At 37.4% G+C, this 25,867-nt stretch overlaps 1 protein-coding gene across 1 annotated transcript; it reads right to left on the bottom strand.

Moving 5' to 3' along the window:
• Positions 1 to 8,135: 8,135 nt before the first annotated feature.
• LOC121368181 (postreplication repair E3 ubiquitin-protein ligase rad18-like) lies at positions 8,136 to 14,107 on the bottom strand. Its single transcript, XM_041492809.1, has 3 exons — positions 13,875 to 14,107; positions 12,241 to 12,430; positions 8,136 to 9,744 (listed from the first exon to the last, which is right to left on the bottom strand). The coding sequence occupies exons 1-3, from the start codon at positions 14,024 to 14,026 to the stop codon at positions 9,301 to 9,303; spliced, it is 786 nt and encodes a 261-aa protein (XP_041348743.1). The 5' UTR covers positions 14,027 to 14,107; the 3' UTR covers positions 8,136 to 9,300.
• Between the last annotated feature and the right edge of the window lie 11,760 nt (positions 14,108 to 25,867).

The raw sequence follows: 25,867 nt of genomic DNA on the forward strand, positions 1-25,867 counted from the left end.
CTCCTGATGGAAAGCTCAGCGACCTGTGCGTGTATATGGAGCGACAGTGGATGGCGAATAACATCTTTAAAGTAGCTTCGTGGTCTGTGTTCAACCAGACCACAAGGACAAACAACCATGTCGAAGGTAAAGGTTTAGTTTGCATCTTTTCATTCAAACTGTTACATTAATAATTATGCAGATATTATTTTGCTAACTGAATTTAAATAAGTGTATTTATGTTATGTACAGTCATGATATAGTTCCATTTCAGGCCTGAAAATGTATGTACGGGCCTATCTATATTTACATACTGTAAATCATGAAATTAATGCGAGCAAGTAATTAATGCGAAAAATGCGGCGAAGACATCGACGCAATAATAACTTGACGCATTTTGTTTAGTCTCATTCCCAATACAAAAAATGCAGGATTTTACTATAATACTTCTAAATAAAATAAAACTTTTATAATATAAAGATGAAACAAAATACAAAAACAATTTTTGTTAAATGTCGTTTTGTGAATACTTCAAGAATCTTTCTTTCGTTTCGATGTTGCCATTCTATTTTCACTTTCCTGGAATATCATAGCGGTTATATAATACAGTGATGTTCCAAATGTTTTGTTTTTAAAAAGTTCATTTTGCGATGTGAGTATTTTTCAAATTTTCTTACACTTCTGGATTACTGTATACATTTAAACTGTTTTGAACATTTGTAAAATTATCATCAACAAATTTTATTACTAAATATATTCCTTTAAAAATGAAACAGTAGAAAATTATATAACCGCAACCAACAATCCGTGTATATTTCTTCAAACCATTTGGCTCGACTCTATACATGGCATTTTAAGTTAGACTGGTCGCAAGTTGTCACTGTTGCAATATATCGCATTTGTTAACGTCTATTCCTGTGCTGCGCATCAAGTGTATAAAATCATTCTAAAACATTTGTTAGAATAATACGTCTGCGTTCGCGTGAAATATTGTGTCCTTCAATAGCGACCCGTTTACCTTTTATTCCTACTGGTGGATTAATTAGAAGCAATCACCACACAAAAGTGCGAGGCATACCCTTAACAATAAGGTGTAGTTATACTAATTACACTACTTTAAGTCGACCTACCATGCGATTAGCTTCAGATTATGTAGTAGCTGTCAAAACAACTACTGACTTCTTTTAACATGAAAGATGAAGCCCAAACAATATAATAAGAACACAACTGTGTTTTTTATGTGATGTGGACTTTTGCCCGACGCATTAATAAAAATACGCATTTTTGTTCACTCATGTACGGACGCAATAATATCATGACGCATTAATTTCATGATTTACAGTATTCTTTGTTTGCAGGTTGGCACCACAGAATAAATATAAAAGCTGGCGAGCAGCAGCTCGGTATTTACAAGTTGATACCCTGCCTGTATCAAGAGGCATCAATGCTGCCAGTCCAGTGCAAGTTGATGCAGGAGAAGAAGACTGGACGTCATCTCCGGACATCTGCGTGCAGAAGCCAACAGGAGCTCTTCCGCAACTGGACACAGTATAAAGATGGGGATACGAGTCCTGCTGAGCTTCTGAACGCTTGCGCCACATTAAATGGACCTACGCGTTCTGAAGGGTCCAGCCAGCATTGAAATTTAAATACAGTGACTTTATTTCTGAAATGTCTTTATATTGAGCTGTTGTGTGTGTGTGTTATATTTTGATTATCGTATGCAGATGATATAGTCTTATTGAGCTTATAATGAACTTATAATGAGCTGTTGTGTGTGTATATTATTTTCATTATTATTTAAGAATTGAATGTTATATTTCTGACGTTCATGCGATGATAAACACCAAAACAGTTTTACACACAAAAATATAACGTTCAATTGTTATAATTCCAAATGCATTAATATTGCCATTATACAAAACTATATTAAAAACCCCAATCAAACTCTATTCCACAATGATTTACAACTGTATCAATACACAAATAAGAGAATTTCCGTAGAAAGTTACATCCTCGGGGATTTCGTTTTTGACGTAATTGATAAAAAGTAGATATGGTAATAACATTCTGTTTTTATTTGTTTACCAAATAAGTGCAGTTTTCGCGTTCATTGAAGAATGAACGTTGGTTTTTTTTAGATCACGTGATAGCGTTTTAACTAATCCAGACGCCTATTACAAAACAGTAATTATAAAATGGCATTATATGCAGATGATATAGTGTTATTGAGCTTATAATGAACGTATAATGAGCTGTTGTGTGTGTATATTATTTTTATTATCGTATGCAACTGATATTGTGTTAGTTAGAAAATGTGAAGTGCCCCGGAAAAAAAAATGTTTAGCAGGTGAATACAATGCATTTATTGGTTTTTAGTGGGTAACGTAATATCACTCGGAGGGTCTATACGGTCCACTACCCCGTTTTTTCTTTTATTTATTAAAATAACTTGTGGGGCGGGCACGCTACGACCCCCCCCCCCCCCGGCGAGCAGCGCCACTTGGAACTCGCCCGGCGATATGCACTCGTCCGGGGGTGGGTGGGGCGGAGCGGTCTTTTCAAATACAAGGTCAATTGGTGGTCTTAATTATATTAGTAAATTGGGGGACAAGCCCGTTGTGGCCCCTGGGTGAGCAGCGCCACTAGGAACTCGTTTAGACGATACGCACTCACCCGGAAAACCTAAATGGTCCACTAACCCTCCCCCCCCCCCCCCCCCCCCTTTCTGTGATTGAATTCAGTGTTGTTAAATAAAATGTTAATTCGTGGTCTTAATTACAATAGTATATTGCGTTGTGTAGGCTAATAAATTGTTACCAATGATTCCGTTGTTTTGGTTGTTTTTATAGATTTTTTTTGAACTGCCTGTGATATAGGCTATATTGATTACTATTTATTACTAATGGGAATTAATTTAACGTGATAGTACCTATTGGCCGTTCTGAACATTTCCTTTGGCCGTTTTGACTTTTTCTTTGGCCGTTTTCACCATTTTCTTTGGCCGTTTTAACTTTTTCTTTGGCCTTTTGACTTTTTTCTTTGGCCGTTTTGACTTACATGTTCAGGGCCGTTTCATCATGGGGCCGTTTTGACTGCATACCTATCCGGACATTTGGACGGTTATGATCGCTCTCTTAGCAAGAATTAGCTCGAGTCACCCCCAGTCCTCCCCTTATTGATATTGATATGTAGGGGAAGGCTAGAGAAAACTCCATGTAATGTTTTGGCAATTGTCGACAACCAAATGGTCGAAGCTGCCGTCTAAAATACAATTTGTTTCCTAAATCTGATGCCAGAGAGCTTTAGTTTGATTATTCTCGAGTCCAATCATGACATTAAACTTGCATGTTGATAACCAGTACCAATTAATGCTACACGAAGAAACCCGACGTCCCTGTGCAAAACGAACCTGTGCTGTACTTTCTTGTGGTGACGTATAGGGGCGTCGTCTTTCTTCCTGTAGTGAAGGAATTAACTAGGAATGAAGGAATGAATGTTACGACACCCCAGCACTAAAACTACATCGGCTATTGGGTGTCAAACTATGGTAGTCTTCGTGTAGAGTTGGTACTCGTTAACATCATGTAAGTTTAATGCCCAGTGGTAAAGCGTTCGCTTGATGCGCGGTCGGTTTGAGGTCGATCCCCGTCGGTGGGCCCATTGAGCTATTTCTTGTTACAGCCAGTGCACCACGACTGGTATATTAAAGGCCGTGGTATGTGCTGTCCTATCTGTGGGATGGTGCATATAAAAGATCCCTTGCTACTAATGGAAAAATGTAGCAGGTTTCCTCTCTAAGACTATATGTCAAAATTACCAAATATTTGACATCCAATAGCCAATGATTAATAAATCAATGTGCTCTTGTGGTGTCGTTAAACAAAACAAACTTTATTTAAATATCTAGTTAAAATATAATATAAATATTGATAAATTGCCTTGAGTTTCGGGATCTTCTGCATGGAGCTGTATGTTTAATCATTGCAATTTAGTTTGTTTTTGTTCAGCTATGTCCGCGAACAAATAACTTAATGTTCGAAAGTAAATCTATAACAAACGATTAATTATTAACGCATCATTATCACATACTGGTGATGCGACATTGTAAAGTGTTTTTAGAATGGCTTATCATACTTTTGTTTGAAATGTTTCAAGATCTACGAGACTGATGTGTGTTTTACTGTAAATAAACTGGGTGAATACAACAGCCAGTCCATTATGTTTATAACAGGTAGCGGATTCAGAATATCTCAGATAGTGGGTGGAATAGGGGTGAATATAATTTGCTTTCATCTGTAGTCGTTTAAAATTTATTAATGTGCATGTCATGATTAAACTAAACTATTGTTCAAAGAATGACTGAAGACATTTGATTGGCCTACATATGCTAGTTATATGCTGTTCCGTGTCTAAAAGGTGACTATGAATATATTATATGAATGCTAACAACTAACATATTCAAGGTTATAAACCGATACAATCTGGATAATATAGTATACATTGTCTGACCAGCAATTGAAATAAATATAGTTTGTGTCAGGAAGAAAGGCATCGAAATAAGGCAGCCTGAGATGGTCAAAATATCATTGCAGGAGATGTATTTTTGAATTGATCTTCTTAGACTGTTGTGACACATAATTATGATTAATTTCACCCTAACCAATGTCTGAATAAAATATGCATGTACCTACGAAGGCTAACGTGTAATATTTTAGCAGAACTTTGTTATGTAAATTAATTTAATTAAAGATACTGACGTTCCTAGCAAATTACCGAGAAATCATTTTATACTTTCCAGTAATTACATTTTGTTTTCTTCTCCTAAAACGTCATTTGGGCAATCGGCTGGCAATCATCTAGTAGTCTGAGGTCTGGGAAATAATTCTAAAATGTTAAGCTATCAATCAGATTCATACTATAAATGGCCGAGCATGTTACTAAACCAAAACAATGATAATCGTATGGGTTCATCAAGGAAACAATAAAGCTGCCATGACTAGACAGAAGTAAGGCAGCACACAGCTTGGCATGAGTCACATAGAGCTATGTATCTATTGCACATAGAAAGGATCCTTTGAAGACAATGTTGATTTCCCATGTTGGAACATGTATGTGAAGAAAACAGTCTGTAGGTAGTACTAAACCAAATAACTTCCGGCTGGGTCAAAGTTGGAGGTGCACCGAACTTTTGATAGAGAAGTGAACACCACAAGTCCTGTGATTGGTTATAAATGTGAGTGTGTTGGTTGTAAAAAATAATAGTTTCATCTGGGTGAAAAAAAATGCAATTTTATTTCATCTAGTACCAATATGTCAAGTAGCCTTGTATGTTTGGGGTACCTGTACAAAAAAAGTACTCGAATTTTGTGCGGAGCTAGGGTAGTCATAGACGTTACCCTTTATCTCAGAAACAAGCAGCTTGACCCCCAATTTTTTCTGATTCACTTTAAGTGTGAGGAGTGGTAGTATTTATATCCGTGGCGTTTATGTTGATTGATACGCTGCAGGTAGGAGTTTTAGCCACATATATTACTATTGTCGTCTATGGGATTTGATTTGGTAGTATACACCCTGTACACAGATAATCTTGTATTGCATGTGAAGATCTCGTACTGAGAAACGGTGTTTGGGTAATCTTGAATCACTTCAGCGGGGCATGGGATCCAGAAAATCCATTTAGGGGGATCCCAGTGACATGAGGTGGAATGCCAATCGAACTTTGGGGGAGATTTGGAAGGGGATCGTAAAAAAATGAAAATATATAATAAAATTATAACTATCGCAAAATTTAGGGGGGAGGCGGGCTCCTGGTCCCTCCCCCAGATCCGCCTCTGCACTTGTTTTCAAAACAAAATACCAACATGGAACAAATGTCATCGCACTGGGTTACTTTCAGAGATACGTGTTTGTACACCAGACCATCAATTGGGAGTTTGAGAGATAATGTTGGCTCTGGCCTAATAATGCGTAACGATAAAATGCTGACAGTGTTGCTAATCACCTTTCCAGAAACGCAATTATTATTTAAACATGGTGACAGAAGTTTCCACAGCACTGAATGGCACAACCTAGAAAACAGTCAAGGTTTTCTTTATAACCTTTGTCAGCGCTCGTACTCCTACAGTTGGTAATAAACAATAGTATTAGTGACAATATTCAGACAAGTACCACTAAACACAGGCATGGAATATTGCTCCCCCAAATCACACCTCTTGTTCCCCCACGACATTTTATATTAGCATGTCTAGTAAAATACTCAGTGTGTTTGCCCCCTCCCACGTGGGTGGCCCCCCAATATAAAATACGCCGATGTTTATCACTAAAACAATCAAACACAACATATTTTACATTTAATTTCTACAGTTGTAAATTTCACCTGAATTATAAAAAATAAATAAACTGCACAATATACTACATAGCGACTTCTCAATGTTCTGTTTAAGTATAGTTTAACCCAATCGCACACCATTTAGAAATCTGACTGGTCCTTGAGGTATATCATCATTCTTAACACGCGATCTTTAGTGTATGCAGCATGCATTATATACAATTATAAAAGAAAAGGCTTCTATCACCAAATACAGTTTACACATACATGTGTATTTAGTTTACACATACATGTGTATTTAGTTTACACATACATGTGTATTTAGTTTACAAACTTTTATGCAAGAAGGAAGCCGACTACGTGCTTTACCATCTTCCAAAATGGCCGCCGTTCTCAAGGACAAATTTGCGATGTCTATATAGTCCAAACACTTGCTTGTACATATTATATTTAAAAGAAAACCAAGTTAGCTGAATCACAAGACATTGTGTGTATACAAAATTTAGTACACAACACTTGAAAGTTTGTGCAGAGAACCTATGAAGGCGGCCATATTGAAAAAAAAGGAGCTGCACTCCCACATGTTCAAATTTCACACTTTATTACTAGGATTCCAACCAGGGGACGGGATGTAACTCACTGCCGTCCTCAAGTGCGATGGGTAATAGGATCTACATACATATGTAGACCCACTGTTTTCCCGTTCCAACCAGTGCCCTACGACTAGTATACAAAAGTGTTCCTGTCTGTGAGAAAATGCGTACCGTACCAAAAAAATCGATCCCTTCAGTAGAAACAGCGTGTGTCGCGACAGCGGGTTTCCTCTCATATTCTAGACCGTATTCTAGACATCAAGTACCCGAGCTGTGCCGAAGTGTAGTGACTTGGTGAAAAATACTTTCAGGGAGGCATGAAAAAAGAAGCTCATTTTATCAGCTCATAGGTGTGATAACTAATTATTGCTCCATCCAGTGCACCACGACTGGTATATCAAAGGCCGAGGTATGTGCTATCCTGTCTATGAGATGGTGGTGCGTATAAAATATCCCTTGCTACTAATGAAAACATTTAGCGGGTTTCCTTTCTTAGACTATATCAAAATTAACACATGTTTGACACCTAATAGCCGATGATTAATAAGTCAATGTGCTCTAGAGGTGTCGTTAAACAAAACAAACTTTGAACACAGCTGATTATCTCCCCTTTTTTCAAATTGGCTGTCTGTAACCATCTGGCCCCGTTCCACGAAGCAATCTTAGCAATAAGATCACCTCTGGCACATAAGGTGATCTTAGCGCTAAGATCGCTTCGTGGAACGAGACCCTAGTCTCTGAAAATTACAGACGAGGTATTTGATGTATATGGCCTACTGATACTAAATCAAGTTTGAAAACAGAGTTAGGCACTTTGCTAGATTGTTATGCTATTTTCCTAGCCTGAATACTCTGCCGTTCGATAGCTAGACGGACCTGTGTGCAGTTATGGCCGCTTTCTCACAACCGTAGGCCTACAAATGTCCATCTAGCTCTCGAACGGCAAGAGTACTCGGGGTAGCTATTTCCTGTCTAACATAGGCCCTACCAGTGGCGGATCCAGAAAATCCATTTGGGGGGGGGGGGGGGGGGCAATGACATGAGGCGGTATGCCAATGGAACTTTTGGGGAGGTTTGGAGAGGATCATAAAAAAAAAAAAATTAATATTATAATAAAATTATAACTGTCGCAAAATGTTTTTTTTTTTTTTTGGGGGGGGGGTGCGGGCCCCTACCCCCCATAGATCCGCCTCTACCTACTATTTGAGAAGATAAACAACACGTGACATATATTATTAATATGCATATTAGTTTTGTTTATTAACAGGCTCAAAATATGAAAGCACTAGATAAATAATAGACTAGAGCGTGTATCACTCACACGGATGCCAGCTTTCTGGTACTATACTAATACCCTATAGGCCCTACATACTAATTATCTAACTGCCCCAAACACTACGCCGGAACCGAAACACACCTTCGCGTTCTTGTGCAGTTGATCACATTACATCTGTTGTCGTCTGCTTTTCATAAAGTGTTGAAAAAATGTTTAATAAATTGTTCTTAAGCCTATTTACTAAGAACAATTTCTAAGAAAAAGAAAATGGTTATAACGAGTATCCTATACTACCCACAATGTAATGTGAATTTACGAACAATTTTTTTTTTTAATATACCCAGGATATTATTCCAAACTGCGTACATATACCTGATAAACAGCACGCCAACCATACACACAACATGGGCATCACTGAAGCTAAAGTGAGAGACAACACAAATATATACTAGTTCAATTTTTTGAGTCCGTATTTTTTTTTTTTTATAAATAATAAAGCTGCAATAATATTAAAATAACGTGGCGATGTCGCATCATATTAAATAATAATAATAATAATAAAAAATAAAATAAAATAAACGACGTGTAGATTTCGTAACAGCGGAACCAAAAGCGGGTCTGTTCTTCCTCGACATACATGTAATATAAAACGAGTTAAGCGCGGAGTACAAATACATACAATGGTTGACACAAAACACATCAACAGACGTCAAATATCACGCAAAACATAAACCGTGAGCAGATGTTTCTGTCAGTACAGGGGTCAGCGGATTCATATTTTATTATATTTGTATAAGACACAACTGTCCATATGTATACACATATATACACGTAAATACGATTATATTTATAACATATTACCTAATCAATAACCCAGATATCATATAATTACCGACCCAATCATAATTTAGTTAAAGATTTACCTTGTTTAATACAAAATGTATAAAATATCTATTAAAAAAACTATACCACAAAAAAAAGTTCTAAAAAATACTACAAATATTAATTTGGAATGGAATGACGACTTTTAACATGATCATATATATTATATATATACCTTTGTACAACATAATGTCTTTGTCTTATTTTATTCTATTTTGCATTGTTTGTATATTGGCTATTTACGCTCTGCACACCATACGATTGGTAATCACGTCGGAACAGAAAAGCCCTCCCATTTTGCTATCATTTACGAAGTAAGACAAAATGGCCGGATCTTGAACCTCCGCCTGGGTCAAGGTCGGCGTCCTATCGACCTCGACATTGCAGTCGCGTAGTGCTACACTAGATAACTTGTTGTTTTTGTTCTTGTCTTTGCCTTGGGTATTTACTGCTTTTTGATTGGATATTTTGCTGAATTGCTTTTGAAGGTTATATTCGTTTCTGATATCTTCAATATCAAAGAACGCCTCATGGATGATGGAACCTCCATGAATTGCTTCCGTGAATCTATCGATGTCTCGTTTGATTTCCGCCATGATGTCATCAGTGATGACTGGTAATTCTTCCTTCTTGCCCTCGTTTGTCTCGAAATCAGACAAACTGCAATTCGTGGATACATCAACCTTTCGGAAAAACAAAAGAATGATTGAATAAAACAACACCTATAACAATAACATCAATAACAACAACAACAATAACAATAACAACAACAACAACAACAACAACAAAAACAACAATAATAATAATAATAACAATCATTCTTGGAGTACTTTTAAAGCAAAACATGTCCCCTATAGAAGCCAACACATTTTGGTATCTCCTAAATTCAAGGGCCAACAATTTGTGGGAAATGGGTAAATCGCCATGAAAGTTAACCTTGATCTGTAATAGAATATGATAAAGCTATACCGGTGCACACAATTATAGCTCAATATCTTGAGGCATTCTAAAAACAAAACATCCAGAAAACTATATGTGGGACGGACGGATGGACGGACGGACGGACATACAGACAGATAGAAGGACGGAGATTAAACCTATAGTCCCTTCCAGTTGGACCGGTCGGGGACTAATAATATCAGTGTATAATTACATATATAAATACGAATCATATATACTTTCAAAAACGATCTGTGTAGATCAGGGCCTTGTAAGGGCCTCTATGGGCAACCCAGGGAGACAACTCAAAATCAGCTAGGCCCCAGTAACGAGCTACTCTCAACAAACTAAGTTCCAAAACATGTAGCTCCTCCTTTCCAGTTCGATGAACCGATAAAAAATGCGCCAAAATTTCTTCATTCAAACTGCGCACATTTTCCCCTTTGGTGATCTCTTGCACCTACCAGTGCAGGCGGTCCCTTCTCCCACCCACCCCAACCCTTTCCCGTCCTGGGCGAAGGAGCCGGCCGAGGCCTGCACCTATGCCCATGACAGGCGTGCGCTAAAAAAGCTTGCTCTGAACGTGCACGTTAATCCCTATACCATACCTTCGAACAATATGATTTGTTTAACGAGGGCAGGACGTAGCCCAGTGGTAAAACGATCGCTTGATGCGCGATCGGTTTTGGGATCGATCCTCGTTGGTGGGCCCATTGGGCTATTTCTCGTCACAGCCAGTGCACCATGACTGGTATATCAAAGGCCGTGGTATGTGCTATCCTGTCTGTGATGGTGCATATACAATATCCCTTGGTACTAATAGAAAAATGTAGTGGGTTTCCTCTCCATGACTGTCAAAAATGATCATATGTTTGACATCCAATAGCCGATGATTAATAAATCAATGTGCTCTAGTGTGCCATTAAACAAAAAACCCAGTTTTTTTCTTTAACGACATCATAAGAACACATTGATTTATTAATCAAGGTTTACTGAATGTCAAATATTAGGTAATTCTCACATAGTTATACAGGAAACCCGCAACATTGTTTTCATTAGCAACAAGGGACCTTTCAGGATAACACATACCACATCCTTTGAATATATCCGTCGTGGGGCATTGGGTGCACCAGAGGGATTCGATCCTACGACAAAGCACCTCTGGCAAGACTGAGCTAGATCCCGCAGCCAAATATTCATTCAAACGTCGTTATCTCGAATTCTATAATATCGGACTCTTCAAAATCGACATAACGAAGTTTATTAATTACATGTTTAAAAGTGTATTAGGTGTATTACTTACATATAGAGTAACACACGAATTAACAATCAGTATTAAACCCTGTACTTGTATTAAAAACAACACAATAATGCATTTGTCACGAGTTGGGCCGGATTTAGATCAGTCGGTTGAGTGCTCGCTTGAGGTGCTTACGTCGCAGGATCGAACCACCTCGGTGGATTCATTCAACTGACTGTTTTCTTTTCTCGTTCCAGCCAGTGCACCACAACTGGTCAAAGGTCGTGGCATGTGCTTTACTGCAGGGGCAGATTATGCTGTAGATATTGATGTGTGTGTGTGGGGGGGGGGGGGGGGGGGGGGTCCGAAACAATATGTAAATGTTAATAATTTGAAATTATACATTTTACGTGGACATCAATTTAGATCTACGTGGTGAGGTTGAGTTTTTTTTAACCGTGGGGGGGGGGGGGGGGATTCTGTGCAACTGGGAACACCCCCCCCCCCATAATCCGCCCCTGTACTGTTTGTGACAAAGTGCATATAAAAGATCCCTTGCTGCTTTAGGAAAAATGTAGCGGGTTTCCTCTGATGACTATGCGTCAGAATTACCATGTGTTTCACATCCAATATCCGATGATTAATTAATCAATGTGCTCTAGTGGTGTTGTTATTAAACAAAACAAAAACAAAAACAAAATATTCATGAGTTTGGTCTAATTTACCAATCTGGATAAAATGCATATAATATGTATTAGGTACATCTACGACAGCGAGTTTTGAATACATTAAAATTGTACGAAGATATAGACAATTGGTACGTCATATTTCTCTTTATATTTATAATTATAACAGAACTATGTGCTTTACTAAGAAATATCAGCGCAAGCACACGCACCGTTTAATTCAGCTTACAATCTAAACTGTGAACCCATATATTAGGGCCAAGTTAGCGGCTATAGTAGCACGTAACGCGAATCTATGCAGATGCATATCTTACCATTTTTGGCATCGACTTGGATCTTAAAGCCTCTATGACCGATGACATGGGATAATTCAGGGTGACATCTCGCTGAATGAGCGCGATCACATAGATCGGGCAACGACAATTGGGGCAACCAATCGTCAAGTCGTGCACGTTAATTTGTGGTTTATTGCGTTTAGCATGTTTACCCATTTCCAACAGACAGCTGGAATGAAATAATAAGATATACGATATATATAATTGCTTACTATTAAAATTAATTTTTAATTTATTAATTTCTGTCTCTGTCTCTCTGTCTCTTTCTTTCTCTCTCTGTCTCTCTCTGTCTCTCTCTCTCTCTCTCTGTCTCTCTCTCTCTCTCTCTCTCTCTCTCTCTCTCTCTCTCTCTCTCTCTCTCTCTCTAGATAGATAGAGAGAGAGAGAGAGAGAGAGAGAACAAAACGTTCCCTGCATTCATTTTTTTTTTTTTTTAATTGAATATCGAATATTTGGCAATTTTGACATTTAGTATTAGACAGGAAACCCCTCTACCTTTTTTTTTCAATAGTATCAAGGGATCTTTTATATGTACCATCCCACGGTCTTTGATATACCCGTCCAGGTGCACTGGCTGGAACGGGAAATAGCCCATTGGGCCCACCGACGGACGGGCGGCAAGAATAGAGTGCGCTGTCCAGGGAAAGTGCTTCAGATGGCCATTTTAAAAGCTGCACCTTCCATAAACACTACTATGTCCTTTTAAAACGTTGCGTCCCCCCCCCCTCCCTCTCTCTCATGGCATTCAATGTACCCGTCGGTGGGCCTATTGGGCTATATCTCGTTCCACCCAGTGCATCACGACTGGTATATTAAAAGCATTGGTATGTGCTATCCTGTCTGTGGGAAAGTGCATATAGATCCCTTGCTGCATTAGAAAAAATGTAGCGGGTTTCCTCTGAAGACTACGTGTGAGAATTACCACGTTTGACATCGAATAACCGGTGATTAATTAATCAATGTGCTCTAGTGGTGTCGTTAAACAAAATACACTTTTCAATGTAGACAATTATATTGGGTACTGACGAAAAGTTTAACAGGCGCAAATGAGGGAGGGTGCGTTTAAATTTTTTTTTTTTTAAATCCCAGATGTTTAATGATTACTGTTGACAAAATCACAGCAATAACAGAAAAATGAGGTACGGTATGTGTATGTTAAGCGTTAAGAAATGAATAAAGAACAAAACATTATAGTGTGTGTGTGTGTGTGTGTGTGTGTGTGTGTGTGTGTGTGTGTGTGTGTGTGTGTGTGTGTGTGTGTGTGCGCGCGCGCGTTTAATATACAGCCACTAATATATTATGCAGAAAAATGAAATTACAATCGTTAAAAAGTCTCTGTTAGTCGATAACATCTTAGAAAGTGCAGCAAACTCAGGAATGTCCCTTTAAGGAGGGAGGGTGTCAATTAAAAATACCAAATGATACAATAGTCTACTACAAAATAGTATACTTTATATTCCTTATCTTTGTTTGTTATGTTGTACGTTTTGTTCAAAATGTCAAAACCAATGTCTTTATTGTAAAATTAGTTTAATTTACAAAAATAAAAGTATTGCTAAATTATTATTATTTTTACATTACGTAATTATTGATGAATGGCCACTTATACGTACTTGAAACAAAAGGTATGTCCACATGGTAAAACCACGGGACTATCAAAATATTCCAGACAAATTCCACATTTTAAAATCTGAACAGTGTCTTCACCAATTAACTCTGGTAGTTTCCAAGAAAACAAGAGACTGTTGGTATCATCCATCGTCATTATTCACTAAATATTTCAATGAAAAGGAACAAAAGGCAGTCCAAAAGAGACCTTACAGCAACTGCTACGATGACGTCATTTTCCTATGACGTCACTGAGCAAGTCCTAAATCTAAATTCCAATAGCAACGTTGGCGACGATAATGTAACGCAGAGTTCAACATACAGGCGTCGATCAAAGTACTGGGGTGCGTAACCCAACCCGGAAGGTCGAAATGCATTTATTGGTTTTCAGTTGGGATAATCTTGTAATAGCTTGGTCAGTTTGTAGGCTTTATAACCAGCGTATCAAATGAGGGTGGAGCTGGGTAGCGCGCGGGTGGGGTGGGGGTGGGGGGTGATCGGCTTTAAATCAATCAATCAATCAATAAATCAATCTTTATTTTTCTTTATATATGAAAAATACACACCGTGTATCATCGTACACAGGATATTGCGAGCTCCGAAGCGAGAAAAAGGCAAAATACCACCGCATCAAGTTAAGTTATTTGCTGTTTTCTTTGATTTGGTGCAGATTTATGTTGACCAATGTTAAGCGGCTACTTGCTAGATAATCTACCAATACATTTATTTCTCATCGTAATTTTCACAATACCTGACCCAAATTATTTTGACATGAGTGTCAAACATTGCATGCAAATGACCCTTAAATTATATTAAATATAGGCTATTATATCAGGCCCAGCCTCATCATTTTATATTTCCAGAATTATTGAAGTGGTACAAACAACAACGGACCTTGCAAATAACAAGTGTTCCTACAACAGACCGAGGGATAGAGTGAGACGGTACCCTAAATTTCAAAGATTGGACTTGTAAAGGACATGCACGGAACTTAGCTTAATTTAATTGTCAAGGACATACACACGTGTTATCAACAAGTGAAGTGTTGATTGTACTGCATTCATGTTAAGGAAGGAAATATTTTATTTAACGAGGCACTCAACACATTTTATTTACGGTTATATGGCGTCAGACATATAGTTAAGGACCACACAGATATTTAAGGAGGAAACTCGCTGTCGCCACTTCATTGGCTACTCGTTTCGATTGGCAGCAAGGGATCTTTTATGTGCACCTTCCCATAAACAGGATAGCACATACCACGGTCTTTGATGTACCAGTCGTGGTGCACTGGTTGGAACGAGAAATAGCCCAGTGGGCCCACCGACGGGGATCGATCCCAAACCGACCGCGCATCAAGCGAGCATTTGACCACTGGGCTACGTCTCGCCCCCACCATTCATGTTAAGATACCGTTAGACATATTTTTACGAAAGCGAAATTACAGCACTCAAACTATGATCAGTAAAGAAACATACAACACCATGTGAACAAATATGTGTATGGTAATAAATGATAATTATTACACAAGAAAATATATGCTATTTCAATGCACATTTTACGATATTGTTTTTGTTTTTATACACATTATTTTCCATTATCATACGTTTATAAGAAAATGTATGATTTATAGAAAATACGATTAATGATAAACAAAACGTAATTAATTGTAATATGAAATTAGTTCCAACTTTACTGAATAAAACATTCTTCTTTGAGTTCATAAAATTTAGTCTTTCATTCTCGTCTTTAAATGCAGGTCTATTCTTCTCTTTTATGTAGCAATTGTTTATTTTCATCTCATCATTCATGCCGGATCCATGGCTGCACCCTCTTTCCTATACCCTTTTCTTTGGCTTTCTTCTGGATAACATCTTTCCTGTAATGACACATTTATTGTTTTTAAATCGTAAGCTAATTGTTTTAGCAATTCAGTGGATAGGTCCACGTGTGTGTGTGCATGTGTGTGTGTGTGCGAGAGAGAGAGAGAGAGAGAGAGAGAGAGAGAGAGAGAGAGAGAGAGAGAGAGAGAGAGAGAGAGATGGACCGATGTATTTATTTCAGGAAACGTTTAATAATGTGCTTCACGGTATAAGCAACCTATAAATCATTGCTCATTTTCCTACACTCATACGTGGAATTAACATGTTTTTAAATTATTAATATATATATATACATTTAATCTAAATTATTATTGTTTAGTGTGCATAGTCTTTGAATATCGATTGCATTTAAAGGATTTTAAAAATCGTTTTGGTTTTGTTAACGTTTATTTACCCAGCCCGTGAAATGGACTGCAGACAGCATAACCTTTTAGTCATATAATTAGGTAATGCCTAAATTTTCCAACTAAAGTGTGTGTGTATGTGTGTGTGTGTGTGTGCGTGCGCGTGCACGCGGACACGTCAGGCACAGTGGATGAGGGTGGGGTGGGGTGGGGAATGCTGAATAATAATAAAACCCCCCCACACATTTGGGCAATTCTACGAAAACAATCAACATCAGGGTGAAAATCCAAAACATACTTTCTGATTGTGGTTTATTGTTTGCAAGGCCAAAGGCTCCAGATTATTAAACCGTACTGCATAATTGAGATACGTAACCTATTGCCCACTATTTCAGCTACTTCAAGGGACATACCCTAGTTTTTAAACACTAAGGCATATTGTTTACCATTAGAGCCGTTTTTGATAACTGAAATGATACTTTACTTAGATTATTATTATATAGATTATCCATTTCCGTACATTTAAAGTGTTTTTGGTCATCCTGGTGTTTTTAATATCACAAAATGTATTTATCATATTTTTAAAAACGCACGTGCGTCTATTTTTAGAGGGTATTTGACCATTTCAAAGTCACAGACTCATGTTTCACTCAATGGTATCTTTATCCAAATGTGTTACAGGTTTGTATATTAATTAAACGCAGTGTTAATTTTCATGGGCTGAAACTAGGGTCTGTCCCTTTAACAATTATCTTGAGTAGACGAAAACAAATGCCCCCATTACAAAGAATGTAGCTCTATCGACAAACATAAAACGAAATGTTAGCAATTAAACCTTATTAGTGGTGTTCAACAATGAACTAAATATCAGTCTCCAAAACTGTGCCTTTTTCAGGGGTGACGATACAAATGTCACGTGTGTTACATTTACAGTAAACGAGGTGGGTTTTTTACTGCAAAAAGCTGAGAGAAAATGTGGTGATAAGCTGGATTCTTTGTTAGCATCTAATGAAAGGCTTCTTGCACAAGAGGTGAATAAAAAAACCTTATTAACCCCTTTTCCACAAACCATGGTAACACATGTGACACTCAAGGTAACACACGTGACTTAATGGGTAAAACACGTGACATCATGGACAAAATGTGTCTTGTTCAGATTTGTAATTAGATTTGTCATTAGTTCGTCTTATTGTATATAGCGAGACGTCAGAACTGTTTAGAACAGATGGCGTTTTTGCGGTGGTTTTTTAATTGATGTCACATGAATGGAAGTTGGAAGAAACAATGATGTAAACAATAAACGATAATCCTGTTAATTTTGAAACTTTATGAAACCATTGATAAATAATGAAGACCTATTTTTATACAATAATGATTAAAGGTATAATGTCACCATCCCTAGGACAACTTGCAAGTCAGCGAAGATTATAAGATTCTTTAGGATGTTAATTCTAATGGTTGTAGTCCTAGCAGCAGAAATCCAAGCGTAGTGGAGAATGCTCCAATACCAAGCAGTTCTGCACAGGACCCAAATAATTTTCAAAGGGCTAGAGTTACCTTTCCTTGATGATTATTTCTTGCTGGTTAGGTTTTTAACAAACAAATCTGAAAGGAAATTTATGGCAAAAGTCATCAGGCTTGACAAAAATCAAGAAAGATTAAGTCGCATGTCTCGAGAAGACAACATACAGTGTTAAGGTTTTCACATACCCTGTTTAGAATATTTCCAGCATTGGCAGCTAATCTGGAAACTAACTGGCTGGGTGGGCCACTGTGGATTGGCTTTGAGGATACAGAACTAATCGATGCTGAGTGAATTTCTATGGACCTACATGTATATCTGAAAAATCTGAAAAACTATTTTACATGTATGTTGTCTTCATTGCTTGAGAAGGGATGGGATCTAGCTCAGTCGGAATAGTAATCGCCTGAGGTTCTTTGGTTGTAGGATGTAACTCCCCCAGTAGAACTATCCTCTGATTGAGTTTTCCGCCATCCCAGCCAATGCCCTACAACTGGTACACCAAAAGCTATGGTATGTGATGTGCTGTCAATGGGAATGTGGATATAAAATAAATTTTGCTGCTAATGCAAACATGTAGCATGAGTCCACTAAGATTATACATTTCAAAATTACCAAGTGTTTGTCATCCAACAGCCAATTATTAACAAGCATTCTGAGATTACTGCTAACTCAATACATGTTCAAGGGACATAACTGTGTGAAAAATGGGTAAATCGCCAAAGAAGTTAAAATTGATCTGTAACAATACATGATATAGATATATACAAATTTCAATCTCAATATCTTCAGGCATTCATATCTCCCAAGTTCAAAGGCCATAACTCTTTCAAACAATGGGTAAATCATCATGAAAGTCAAGACTGATCTGTGACATTAAATGATAAAGCTATACACAAAATGTCAGCTCAGTATCTTGAGGCATTGGGAGAAAAGTCCGGAAAACATACTTCCGTATCTCCTAAGTTCAAGGGTCATAACTCTGTCAAAACTGGGTAAATCGTCATGAAAGTAATAGTATATGATAAAGCTATATACCAAATTGTAGCTCAATTGCTTGAGACATTATGAAAAAACCCATCTGGAAAACATGTGGGACAGACAGACGGACAAACAGACAGAAGGACTGATAAGGTTGGACCGGTAGGGGAATAATAAATCAATGTGCTCTAGTGGTGTCACTAAACAAAACAAACTGTAACTTTTTGTTGCTTGCAAAATACCCGTAAGGGTTGGGGTCATGTTTTGAGGATGTTAGTCAGAATATCTGCAAAACATTTTTTTAAAGAGATATTTCCATTTATTGTTGTCTTCCTTATAAGAGATATTTCCATTTATTGTTGTCTTCCCTATAAGAGATATTTCTATTTTAGATATTCCAGCCAAGAAGGATTCACCCGTAAACAGTCATCCATTAACTGATCTTGTTCTTGTTAAAATATTGACTTTCACCTGTTTTACTATTCATTAAAAAGAACCCATTTGATGTATTTAAAACTTTAAATATAATAATGAAACCAGAGAACGTTTTGTTTTTAAAACTTTGATTAGCGACGGTGATCAGTTGAAAATTGAGTAGCAACTACTATTTATTAACATTTTAGAATTGTACAGTAATCTCTGGAATTCCCTAAAAGCATTGCTTTAAAGTGAAAAACAGTAGTTTGAGATTGCTGTGAATGTTTTTTTTCACTAGTTTTGGTGATATTTTCGGACAGTTTCACGTGTTACTTTCTGTCACGTGTGTTACCACAAACTCAAACTTAGATTCCAGGGATACTATGGATAACTATCCTTTATTTTAGGCTGGTACAGGAAGACCATCTTTCCATCGAGGAATACACTATGATATCAACTTGCTATCTGTGAACACTTCACAGAGTTTTTGAAAGAAATCCATGACACTTCAAAACTTTGTCCGATTTCACGTCACGTGCTCAACTTTCGTGCCCAACCCGTCACCATTTGTCATGATGAATTTTACTTGAAACCCCTCCTAGAAAATTGCATTTCAGGACATCTACTTTAAAAAAATGTCAGGGGAGCATGTCCCCAGACATCCCTAGAAAATTGGATGCTTCGCGCCTTCGATATGTCAGTCACTGCCCCATTGTCCACTAGCTTCCGCCGTGCTGCGTGCATGCGTTTCAAATCCGACAATCTTGATTAATATAAATACATTCAAACAAATACATTACTGATAGCCAATTTATAAGACTAAAAGGTGAGGAGGAGGGGACTGACACAACTCGAGTGAATGACTAATAGTAGGTCTACATATGTTAGTAACTTACTTGGACATGTCATGATAAAAAGTTGCTCTTGTATAATTCTTAATAACTTCGTCTTTAGAAGAAACCTGACCTTACATATATGTATATATATACTCTTCAAAAAAAAGTAGGGGAACACTAATAAGACTTTACCATTGCCAAAATTGTAAGGTATATTAGCTGTGGGGAATGGTTATATGATAATAGTGAATTAATTGGGCAAACATAACAACCGGTAGTTCAGCATTACAGTAGGTTTTATGACCACCAACGATTTTGAAGGACGATTGGGGTTTGACGTTTTTTTTATCAGTAAATCGCAAATTCAAACAATAAAAATGAATAAAAACAAAACAATAACAACTATATGATCAACCGAATGAAAAAGATTGACATAAATAATGTTCCACAGTGATTAATGGACCTTGCTGAAAATGGTCAAAATCGAGAATGACACCCCACGCACGTGTACGGGGCAACTGCGTGATGCATGTACGAACTATGGGATGTGTTTCGGTGTGTTGATAAACAGACCTGAACGTTCTTTACTAGGATGTCTGTGGTCAAAACGTATGTTTTAATATTTCAGGTTCCACTACTTTTTTGAATGAAGAGTATAGTTCACATTATTTTCCCACTTGGCGCGGAAATCTATTTTCCACAGGGGTGGGGAGACCGTCAGATCCCCATATCCCCCTCTGTTTATGGGCCAGGCTTGATATTTCTGTGGAAGATTTTAAAGATAATAGTACATGTGAAGAGTTGAGGCGCAAAACGCGATATAAACCATTTTCTTTCTAGTTTTTAGTTAAAGCCATTATTGTATGTCAGTAAGGGCTAATCGTAGGCCCGCTGATTTGCTGCAAAACGTGATTGGGTTTTTTTTCTTTTCAAAACGCGATATACGCCAATTAAAACCCCCATTTTCACTGAAAATTAAAAATGGATATATCGCTTTTTGCGCCTGAACTCTTCATGTATTAGTGTAAGCCTACTTTTGATACACTGTGTGTATGTACGTGTGTGTGTGTGTGTGTGTGTGTGTGTGTGTCTGTGTGTGTCTTTGCGTGCGTGTCTGTGTGCGTGTCTGTTTGTGTGTGCGTGCGTGTCTATGTATGTGCATGTGTGTGTGCATGTGTGTGTCTGTGTGTGTGTCTATGTGTGTATATGTGTGTGTGTCTCTGTGTGTATTTATGTGTGTGTGTGTGTGTATGTATATGTATGTATGTATGTATGTATATATGCATGTATGTGTGTATGTGTGTGTGTATATATGTGTGTATGTATGTATGTGTATATATGTGTGTGTGTCTGTGTGTGCGTGTATGTGTGTGCGTATGTGTGTCTCTGTATGTGTGTGTGTTTGTGTGCGTGTGTACGTCTGTGTATGTGTGTGTGTCTCTATGTGTATGTGTGTGTGTGTGTATGTATGTATGTATGTATGTATGTATGATGTATGTATGTATGTATGTATGTATGTATGTGTGTGTGTGTGTGTATGAGTGTGAGTGTGTGTGTGTATGTGTATGTATGTATGTGTATATGTATATATGTGTGTATATGTGCGTGTGTGTGTGTGTGTGTGTGTGTGTATGTATGTGGGTGCGTGTGTGTATGTGTGTGCATGTCTGTGTGTCTGCGTGTATGTATGTGCGTATATGTGTATGTGTGTGTGCGTCAGTGCGTGCATGTGTGTCTGGCTGTGTCTCTCACTGTATGTGTGTGTGCGTGCGTGTCTCTCTCTGTATGGTGTGTGTGTGTGTGTGTATGGGTGTGCATGTGTGTGTGTGTGTGTGTGTGTATGGGGGGGGGGGGGGGGGTTATAATCATAACATAAATTTTTGAATGAAAGACTAAAAGTTTAAAGTTCGATCTACGTGTCCATATGTGGTCTCCTTATGGACGTGAAAGTCCACGGCTGGTAGAGGCGAGATGGGTTGCACCCCCGTGAAGAAGAAACCCGTAGTCAGTGCATATGAAGGGTGTAGTGCTGTGCGGAAATAAAGATCTCGATAAATTGAACCCGTTTCAATAAAAGAGAATCAGAATACGGAATAACCCATCGTCATCGTTGGTATAATGGTTCGGACGTTACCGGATCCAAAGGGTTTGGGGTGGTACCAATGATAACAAAGTTAAGTCAAGAAAGAAGCCGACCCCACTTCCCATTTCTTCTTAGAATGAGGCATGGTCAGTCTTCCAATGCTGCTAGGACACGCTGGGGCAGGTGGAGACTAAGTGGCGTTCTGGTTTTAAAAATGTTGATTCTAATTACTGTTATTAAGAACTGTTCGTATGGTTGGCAAGAGGCTTTTATTTGGTCTGATGGAACTTGTAGTGGTATTGACGTCATTTAAATGACTTTCTATTAACAATTAAAATGTAATTTTAAAAATAAAACTAGTGGGCTACCGACATGGTATTTTGTTTCATGTTTATCACCACTCAGAGCGCCATTGGAATTTTTCATTCAAGAATTACTAATAAACAGCAAAGAATCAGAGCTTTTGAATATTTGTCATCTCTACGTAAAAGTAACTCATGTTTTGATCAAAGTTTTGGCAGTTAAAACCAAATCACCATAATAGGAACTAGTAAACTGTTTCAAGGAATCCTTCCCCATTTCGTATATGTTTCAAGTGGGCAACATTTAGTAGATCCACATTTCAATGATGAATACATCCTTGTGGCCATTCATCCAGGGTTTTGCGGTGTCAATTTTAATGCTGTATTCTTTACTACTTTAGCAAGTGTATCTGATGCCTGTTTCTAATTCAGACATCAAAAGGCAATTTCTGGAGAAACATTCTCACTGTCTATATTGTTAGAACTAGCAGCTAATGTTAAGGTTTGTTTTGTTTAACGACACCACTAGAGCACAATGATTTATTAATCACCGGCTACTGGATGTCAAACATTTTGTAATTTTGACATAGTCTTAGAGAGGAAACCCTCTACATTTGTTCTTTAGTAGCAAAGGATCTTTATATGCACCATCCCACGGACAGAATATCACATACCACGGCCTTTGATATACCCATGGTAGTGCACTGGCTAGAACGAGAAATAGCCCATCGACGGAGATCGATCCCAGACCGACCGTGCCTCAAGCGAGCGCTTTACCACTGGGCTACATCCCGCCCTCCTGAGTCTGCTGATAAGGTGACAAGACAGGTTTGTATTTATTTGGAGCTGGATGAGGAGCATAGCATGTGAAGTCTTATCTGAACACAAATATATCTAAAGTTGATCTTAGGAGTGCTTTAAACAACTGCTTGTAGAAGCGTATACCCTATTTAACATTTCACTCTTATTAAATGTGCAAGAAACAAACGTGAAAGTAACACAAATATATATAACATTTTCATAATTTATGAATCAAATAGTTACTTAGGACCCCCCAGCTAAAAAAAAAAAAAAAAAAAAAAAAAAAGAAATCCCAGGAAGAAATATTCATTATTATAATTTCTTAAAACCCCGAGATCATTGATAAACTTCCACATGAATTATGCCAATCATCAAAATACATGCATAGTTTTAACACACTCAGTCTAGGTATCATGTTTCTTTGTGAACATATTTGACCAAGTCTGTATACTATTATTAGATGCCATATCTGATAACATTGTCAAAATACATGCATAATTTTAACACTCAGTCTAGGTATATTATTATTATCAGATAACATTTCTCTATTTGTGACAGCTATTTTCCGTCATTTCTATCTACTTATTAATATGCTACAAAACTATGGCAATAAATAAATATACAAGATAAAAACATGTTTTTCATTAGTAGCAAGGGACCTTCTACATGCATCATTCCACAGACAGGATAGTACATACCACGGTCTTTGATATATCAGTCATGGTGCACTGGCTGGATCGAGAAATAGCCAAATAGGTCCACCGACGAGGATCGATCCTAGACCGACCGTGCATCAAGCGAGCGCTTTACCGCTGGGCTACGTCTCGCCCCTCCATTTTGATTGACAAGTAGTATTAACAGAGTATATATATATATATATATATATATATATATATATATATATATATATATATATATATATATATATATATATATATATATATATATATATATATATATATATATATATATATATGTATGTATATGTGTGTGTGTGTGTGTGTGTGTGTGTATGTATGTATGTATGTATGTATGTATATGTGTGTGTGTGTGTGTGTTTGTGTGTGTGCGTGCGTGCGTCTGTATGTATGTATATACATATATTTATATATATATATATATATATATATATCCCTGAAGAGGACGTGACGGAAAGCACCGTCAAGTAATGATTGCTCACAACGTTCTTAGCACTAATTGTCTAAAGTTGTGTTTGTTTAATTAACGTATCTGGTAAGTAGTACTCTCATCCTTGGTGTTAGATAACGTTATGATACCTCAAATTAAACTGAGAGCAGCGACGAATACAGCTATCTAAACAGTAACTATTAACACCTACAGGTAAACATGTATTTAAAGGATAACCCTTGTGCAAAGCCCAAATAAGAAATAATATACCCGATTAATGCATAGATTTTGATATAGTAAAACAATACAAAAACAAGTTTTAAAAGTTCGGATCAATTTGGCCGCAGCAAACAGATTTTTTTTTTCAAGAACCGGGGAGACAACAAAACAGCCTTTATCTTTAACCCTGGCATGAAGGTGGGATTAAATTTTCGGCAGTCTAGAGTCATGTGATTAGGAAATGAGAGCATCCAGTGTAGGGGCCCTTGAGGAGTCGAGCTGACGTCCGGCAAGGGTATGTGGTAGATGTTGTTGTATTTTGTTATAGTCTGGCAGTGTGTCGTAGCCTGGCACTTTTATTTAGTGTGTTTATGGACCAGAGTAACTTGCTTATCTTAAAATTACATATGTGTATGGAGTATAAATAATTAATGGGTTTTTAAGCAGAGTACTGTACAAATCAAAACAAAAAGCCTTCGATTGGATTTACACTGGCATAGCATTTATTACACTTACATGTATAGATTGCGTGAAAGAATCCATATGACGGATTCATGGTGGCTAAGCACCGACTGCGCGCCTACCCCGAAGTGTTTTGCCCTGACAACAACAGCCGTACCGTTCACTGGGTTTCCAAAGGAAAGACCTACTTGGTGCACCCCTCATGCGCATAAAAGCTATACCCATGCATCTTATTCAGCCGCTATGGTCACCTACGCGAATGTATTTATACCCATGGCTTATCGAGGGTCCCCTAAGAAAGGTTGGATGCACCTATAAACAAGCTACCAAAGGCTTCCCAATCCCAAACGAGGGTCCCCTACGAATGATATTAATGTGCCAAGCCGCCACAACTCCGCCATTGGATTAACAACGCATATTAGCCGAATAAAAACAATTTCAAATTACACAATTTTAAATGTATATATATGTATATATATTAATGTAAATGCGTATATTATTCGTCACAAATTAGATTAGGCCCTACTCATGGTGAATATTATGAATATATTATAAACTAAACTTTTTAAATATACATGTACTTTTAGTATGTAAATTGTTTTAGTGAATGCATGTTACCATGTAATTTATGCACGGTCAATCAAATTTCAGCACGTTTATGTACGTTATATATTGTAGATTGCCAATAATAATATATTATAACTTATTATATACGAAGTAATTTACATATAATCATCTCGTATATTAATATAACAGATCTGGACAGTCACTTGTCATTTAACTAGTAAATACTTCATGCTGTTCTAGGGAATGTATTATTAATCGCCAGTTAGATTACAGCACGAGGTGGACTGTATTAATATATTATTGATTAAACTTGTAAAATATGCACACAGTCGTACCTTAAACATGTATATTGTTTTAGTGAATACATGTTACGATGTATTAGTCATGTCCAATCAGATTTCAACACGTACATTATGAACATATATATACACAGATACAGACACATTTTAAAAT

The sequence above is a fragment of the Gigantopelta aegis genome, chromosome 3, assembly GCF_016097555.1.
Source record: "Gigantopelta aegis isolate Gae_Host chromosome 3, Gae_host_genome, whole genome shotgun sequence".
Taxonomy (NCBI): Eukaryota; Metazoa; Mollusca; class Gastropoda; order Neomphalida; family Peltospiridae; genus Gigantopelta; species Gigantopelta aegis.